Genomic DNA, 7553 nt, shown 5'->3' with positions numbered 1-7553 from the left:
TAATAATAATAATAATAATAATAATAATAATAATAATAATAATAATAATAATTTTTATTTATATTTTCCCACCTCTCCCAGGTGGATCGAGGTGGGATTACAGTCCGTTAAAATCCATACATCAATAATAAAATACATATAAAATACATCAATAAAAATAATACCATTAATCTTAAAACTAACTCATCATCAAGTGGAAATGCAGTAGTCAATGCTCTGGAGGTGTTTCTTACACAAGGTCAGGTGGGTAAGCTCGCCGGAAGAGATCCGTCTTAAGTGCCTTCTTAAACCACTCCAAGGAGGTAATGAGATGGACTTCTTCCGGGAGACTGTTCCACAATTTTGGAGCAGCTACTGTGAAGTTGATGTGAGCCTGGTTGATTGATGTTCTAACACGTTCTTCCCAGTTATTCTAAGTGTACGGGGCAGATTGTGTAGGGAGAGGCGTTCCTGCAAGTAACTTGGGCCCAAGCCATGTAGGGCTTTAAAGGTAATAACCAACACCTTGTATTGTGCCCGGAAGCTAATTGGCAGCTAGTGAAGAGATTTTAAGACAGGTGTTATATGGTCATACTTGGATGAACTGATGACCAGTCTGGCTGCCGCAGTTTAAACCAGCTGAAGCTTCCAAACTTGGTACAAGGGTAGCCCCATGTAGAGCACGTTACAGAAATCAAGACGAGAGATTACCAGTGCATGTACCACTGCTTCTAGGTCCTTTTGGTCCAGGTAGGGGCATAGTTGGCATATCAACCGAAGTTGATATCAAGCACTCCTGGCTGTCACACGCATTTGAGATGACAATTGTAGTGATGAGTCCAGGAGCATTCCCAAACTGCAAACTTCATCCTTTAGGGGAAGTGTGACCCCATCCAGGACTGGTTGACAAATCTCCATCCCCGGACTTAAGGTACCTATTGCAAGGTACCAAATTGCTGCAAACTGAATTCAAAGTGCAATACACTTGTCCCTCCGCATTCGCTGGGGTTAAGGGCACATGACCCCCATGAATGTGGAAAAACTGTAAATAACAAAAACACTATGTTTTTACCTGAGAAAATACCTCTCTAGGAATCACTAGGGCCTCCAGTGCAATTTTTGGTTAAAGCTGACCATAGAGTTGCACTGGAAGACCTAGCGAGAACATATTAATAAAATCCATGAATAATCAAATCCACAAAAGTCAAAGCTGCAAATGTGGAGGGACAAGTGTAGTAGTTTGTATTCAAATAACTTAGCAGACAGGAGAGGAGAGGAAAGGGAAGAATCTTGCCGTTGCCAGTAGATTTGACAAAAATTAATTGCTACAGACTCCAGCTTCCTCATTAATAACTTTTGTCATCTTGAACACACTGTGATACTGCCTGGCGGTATAGTTTCTAATTTTCATTGGTGAAATGTTGGATGGTATGCTATAACCACACCCAGAAATGGCTGTGCATAGGAATGCTGAAACTATACTTCTAAATGTATACTCAGCAAGAGTAGTGTGAAGTGCTCCCTCAGGTCCTCCTTTTCAGGAGATCAGGGCTGGGACTCCACATGTTTTCTTAGCAGAACAGAAATTAGTTACCACCATGTTTAGGGCAAGTGTTCTGAGCAAGCAACAACTATATTTTTGGTAAATCTATCTATAGAGGAAGGAAAGGGTGTCTGCTCTAGTTATACAGCAGATGCTTAAAGTCTGTGCACTGTAGTGTCAGTAGCAGAACAAAGGGAACCAAAGCTAAAGCAAGAGCTGCCATTAGAGCAGCTTTTTCTGACCCAGGTCCCTCCAGATGTTTTGGACTGCCACTCTCATCATCCCTGCCAATTGACCATGTTGGGTGGAGTTGATGGGAGCTGTGATCTCATTTTTCTAGAGGCACACAGTTTGGGGATGCGTTTTGGACAAACTGGAGCTAACTCTTCTTTCTATCAATTGTGAACATGGAAGTCCAAATTTCTCCCCTTACTTATTTCTTTATAAAAATAGTTATCTGCCCCATATTAGTTAGTTAGATCATTGATACTTAACCTTGTTCAGACATTCTTAAACTTGTTTATTCAACATGAGGAGGGGAGCTCATTATCTTTTCATTGTTGCTTGAAAAGCCATGGTTGTGAACAGGAGGGACTCCTCAATACATGAAGGCTCTCCACATGAGCCAGAACTCTGTTTTCTTACAGTTCTGGCTCATGTGGAGAGCATACATTTATAGAAGAAGCTGTTCTCAGACCTGTTTGCTTTTCATGCATACAAAGTGACACTGGGGAAGTGGGCAGAAAGCACAGAGAGAAATGTGACAATGGACATATGGGAAATCTGTGGAATAAAGAACATAGATTTTCCTTAAACACATCAATATGAGTATGCAAAGGAATCTTGTAGCAAGCATCTTTGATACTGTGTGAAAGATGCTGTAGCATAAGCTTTCGTAGACTTGGTCTATTTCCTCAGATAACTCACATCAGGAGGGAGGCTTTGTTTTACACCTGTGTTTCGTGGCAGAAAAATATGCAAAGTTGTAGGCTGGAATCCTTTTGGTGGTACATGCTGATATAAGGCAGTGTATGTACTTTTTTGTGTGGGTATTGTGGAAGGGAGGGCCAGTGTGGCATAGTGATTTGAGTGTGAGCATAGAACACTGAGAGACCAGGGTTCAAATCCCCGCTCAGTTATGGAAACCTACCTTGGGCAAATCACACTCTGTCAACCTCAGAGAAAGGCAAAGGCACCCACCCTCTGAATAAATCGTACCAAGACAATCCTGTGATAGCTTTGCCTCCGTAAATTGGAAATGACTTGCAAGCACACAACAACAATGGCAAACAAGCATTATCCAGAAAGCTTATTTGTTGTACCTCTATTAATAAGACAATCTATTCTTCAGTTTCAGGACAGATAATTATACACAAGAATTGGTGTTTTTAATTTTCTGTAGAACTGTGTCTTTGAGAAAAAACACAAACCAAAAGTAGAGCTTCCACTGGGGCACCCTTGTTTCAGTGCAACAGCCAATGAAAGATTCCAAAATTGATATTAGCGCAATGCCTTTATTTGACCAATCAGAATACAAAAATGTCCGTAAGCTTTCGAGATCTCCAAAGCTCTTCATGATGGAATTGGTGGGAGGAAAGAAAATAAAATTAATGTGAAGTTGAAGGCTTTTATGGCTGCATCCATAGTATTTTGTGAATTTTTTCAGGCTATGCAGCCATGTTCTAGAAGAGTTTCTTCCTGATGTTTCGCCAGCATCTGTGGCTGGCATCTTCAGAGAATGCTAACCTGGAAGAGAGTGGGTATATATATATTGTGTGATCCTGAACACAGTATATATATACCCACATTATAAACCATCCTGGGCACATTATAAATTAGCAGAACACATTATAAACCATCCTGGGCACAAAATGCTGTTTGAGAACACTGAAATTCTGGACTATGCCAACAACTATCAGGTCAGAATGCACAGGGAAGCCATTGAAATCCACAAACACTTGGACAACTTCAACAGGAAAGAAGAAATCTTCAAAGTAATTAAAGTTTGGCTACCAGTCCTGAAGAATAGCAAAATGAGGACTCAGCAAATGCAAATGAGAAATCACTCAGGGTCAGAGGCTTCCCAGCAAACAAGGATCACCAAGTAGCAGATACTAATCCTCTTTTCATATCCTCCTACCCTGAGGAGGCCATCAACAACAGAACAATACACAAATTAATATGGGAATCACTCCTCCTCACTCAGGATCACACAGTATATATACTGTATACCCACTCTTTTCCAGATTAGCATTCTCTGAAGATGCCAGCCACAGATGCTGTAGAAACGTCAGGAAGAAACTCTTCTAGAACATGGCCACATAGCCTGAAAAAATCCACAAGAAACTAAAAATAAAACTAGCTTGATGTTAAACTAACCCATGATGTCTTCTGCATGATGTCTTTTGATGGAATTAGCAGGGAGGAGTGTTCTAGCAGATTGCGCAAAGGAGGTTCTAGCAGATTGCGCAAACACTAACTCATAAGAAAGGCAATGAAGTTTGATTTTGAAAAGATATAAAATCCAGCTGTAAACTCAAATGTGTGTCCTTATTCACACAGGTTTCTTTATCAGTGAAAAATGGAGAAAAAACCTCAGTGACATTATTGAATTCATACTTAATTTTTTAAAGTGATGTTTACTCTGTCAGAAGTGACCTTCCACAATGACAGCCATGCTCAGTTCCAGACTCTAAAGCCTTGGTGGGATGTCCTGATGGATTACTTAGTACTAGCAATGCTGATGGTTTCTCTTCTATCAGGGACTCTGCTAATCTCTGTTGACCAAGTGACATGTCTGCCTCTGAATAACAAGCTAAATGAGACAGCAACATCTATACCCACACCTGGAGTTATAAATCCAACCATTAATGAAATATTTCCTGCTACATACAGTGGCCATCCAGTCAGCCTTGACTACCAGCAGTACATGTACATCAGTCATATCTGTTATCAAAAGGCTTTGCCCTGGTTTTCCAAGTATTTCCCTTATCTTGCACTTGTTAACTCAATGCTTTTAATGGCTAGTAGCAACTTCTGGTTCAGGTATCCTAAGACTTCATCAAAGATTGAACAGTTTTTATCCATCCTCATGAAATGCTTTGAGTCACCTTGGACTGCCAAAGCTCTCTCTGAGATGGCTTGCCAGCATTTCCTAGGCCTGCCCAAAACCACTGTTGCAGGAGGGAGCCAAAACCAACTGATATCACCTTCATCTTCTCTTTTCCTTGAATGGAAGGACAAAGAGCAAGGCCGGGCACTCTTTGAGAAGATCTGCAGGTTTAGAGCGCACACTGAAAGTGCTTCTTTGATTTACAAAATCTACATGGGACAAACCATCTTCAAAGTTGCAAAGGTCCTAACTGTGCTGGGCTATACTTCCAACTGTGTAGGATCCATCTCCTTTAAACATGTTTGCTGGTTAGACACAGAGAACCTCACTGGCTACTCTACTTTCCTCTGTACCCATAGCTTGGCTTCCATTCTGCAGAAACTGATGGCTACTTACCTTTTCTTAATGTTCCTCTATGGGGTTATTGCCACGTACCCACTCTTATGGCTTGTACGGCAGCCATTGCTCAAGTATTCTTTTAAGCCAATGCATGAAGACAATCACATAATTGACATCCCAGAAGTATACAATGATTTAGCTTTCCTAATGCACATGGCTGACCAGTGTGACCAATTATACTCATGGCGTTTTGCCATCTTCCTTTCAGCCATGAGTGAGAGTTGCCCACCAGATATGGATCTTGATCATGAATTATGTATTATAGCCAGGATACATACCTCCATTTTGTAGCGCGGCAGCGGCGATTCTAGGGTTAGGGAGCACGCACCATTCACACGCTCCCTAACCCTAATACATAATAAGGTTAGCCTAGTACGTACTGGCGGCCCAAAATGGCAGTGCCCTGTACAAAGGGCACTGCCATTTTGACGGGACAGATGCCTAGTGCCGCAAGAAGAACCTGCTTTTTGCAGGTTCTTTTTGTTCTGCAACAGAGCCGCGTGGTTTGTCCGTTGCGGCTCCCTCACGGAGCAAACCAGGGCGGCGGGAAACCATCCTTTTGGGGCGGTCTGTATCCCACCATAGATTGGAGTTGACATACTTTTCTTGCCTTAGTCTCAAAGTAGACACACAAGCACTTACAAAATCAGAGCTTGGTAAAGTTACTTTATGGGTCAACAACTTCCAGAACCCACCCCCCATCTGTGACTGGCGGGGTGTGTGTGCGTGTTTGGGACTTGCTGTCCAAAAAGTAACCTTTTAAAACTCTTGGATACACATTCAAAACTTCCTTTCAAACCTATATTTTCAAATTTCAAGAAGGACAACATGGCAGCAGTGGCATCATTAGGGAGGTGCAGGGAGTTCATCCCACACCAGGTGACATCCCAGAAGAGGGGTGATGCCTGTTTGGGCCCTCCTCCCACTGGGTGTGTGTGAGAGAAAGGGAGAGCATGTTCCTCCAGGTTTTGTCATCATGGTGGCTTCCTCCTGAGGGTGAGGACGCTGCCGTGGCAAATGAGAAGGGTGAGCACACCCTTCTAGATTTTGTCACAGTAGTGGCTCCCTTCTCAGGAGGCAGCTGGTGCTGTGGTGAAGGGCGAATGTGACCTTTTTGCTGCTGCCCTTCCAGTAGCACCCCTCAACAGCCCCCGCACCAGTTGACACCCAAGGTGGGGATGCCACTATATGGCAGGACAGTTTAATTCATTTGAAAAAGCAGAGACAAGAAAATACAGATTTGTTTAGAGATTCAGACAGGAAGCTTGCATTCTGTGTCTTCCTTTTCCCTCAGTGAAATGTTTTATGAGATAATAGGCAAGAGAAAGACATATGAAAGGTGTGTCACTGAAGCATCTAAAAGGGAAAAACACAAGTTTCAGATCATAAGAAGAAATGGTATCACAACAACACAACAGACTAGCAATTGTCCTGCTGGTGCAGTGGTTAAATGCCAGTACTGCAGCCACTCACAGCCACAAGTTCACTCCCAAGCAGGGCTCCAGGGTCCACTTAGCCCTCCATCCTTTTGTAGATCGGTAATATGAGTACCCAGTTTTTGAGGGGCAATTGGCTTATACATTGTAAACTGCTTAGGGAGTGCTAGTTCACTGATAAATGATACAGAAATGTACTTGTTATTGCTATTGGTAAGGAGATTGGCAAAGATACATCTTACAAATTGACCTCTACTCTTTGGTATAAAATAACATGACTGCTTAAATGTTAATTTTGCGGCTATGCAGACCGGCCTTAAAGGCCAGCTTGGGGGTGGGGTCGGAGCATGGCGTCCACATGATGCACGCCCCGACTCCGCCCCCAGGGTGGTGTGACACTGTTCATCACTCCACACAGCGCGCGGCATCACGGCACTCCTCTGCCACTGTGTCCACACGATGCAGCACCAAAGGAACACCAAAAGCTGCGGCACCGCGGCCATTTCACCCTTTGCAGGGAGCAAAAAGGAGCTGTTTTTTGTGCCCTGCAAAGGCTTTTTGTGGCTCCTTTTTGTGCCCTGCAAAGGCCAGAGCGGGGGTGCGGCATGTGGTTGCTGCAGCCCCGATCTGGCTGTAAAAGGGGCAGCAGGAGGCTGCCCCTTCAGGGCTGTTTGCACAGCCCCTTTGTTGTTAAATGTCCCTTATTTTACAGGCATATTAGAAAGCCTGTTATTTTAATGGAAAAGTGTACTGTCAATGAAGAAAGAAGCACTGTTATTACACAGGAGTTCAGTGCCCTGTTATAGCTTAGCATAGCACAGTATAGCATTTTCAGATGTCACTAGAATATTCTGAATAAATCCAGGACACGCTTAACTGTAGCTAAGGCCACAGAAATGCTTCTTTAAATGCTGTTAATGACCTAGCCTAGGGAAGTAATGAGGTGAAAAAAGTAAATTAACTCTTCTTTTTAAACAATGTACCTTCCATTTGGGATGATGTGAGAATTCTTTAAAGACTGTGAATTTTCTACTAACTTCATTTATATGGGACTTGTGCTAGAACCTATGTTCCATGTCTGTAG

General features: G+C 42.8%; 1 protein-coding gene across 1 annotated transcript in view; it reads left to right on the top strand.

Moving 5' to 3' along the window:
- Positions 1-5374, top strand: part of LOC121921257 (volume-regulated anion channel subunit LRRC8D-like) — a 6227-nt gene extending 853 nt beyond the window's left edge. Inside the window, exon 2 of the mRNA XM_042449054.1 lies at positions 4085-5374. Within this exon, the coding sequence (XP_042304988.1) occupies positions 4158-5324 (1167 nt within the window). The 5' untranslated portion in view covers positions 4085-4157 and the 3' untranslated portion in view covers positions 5325-5374. The remainder of the gene's footprint in view (positions 1-4084) is intronic.
- The last annotated feature ends 2179 nt before the right edge of the window (positions 5375-7553 follow it).

Source organism: Sceloporus undulatus, chromosome 2 (genome assembly GCF_019175285.1).
Source record: "Sceloporus undulatus isolate JIND9_A2432 ecotype Alabama chromosome 2, SceUnd_v1.1, whole genome shotgun sequence".
NCBI lineage: Eukaryota > Metazoa > Chordata > Lepidosauria > Squamata > Phrynosomatidae > Sceloporus > Sceloporus undulatus.
The sequence above is the reverse complement of the archived record's forward strand: the minus strand, read 5'-3'. Positions and strand labels throughout refer to the sequence as shown.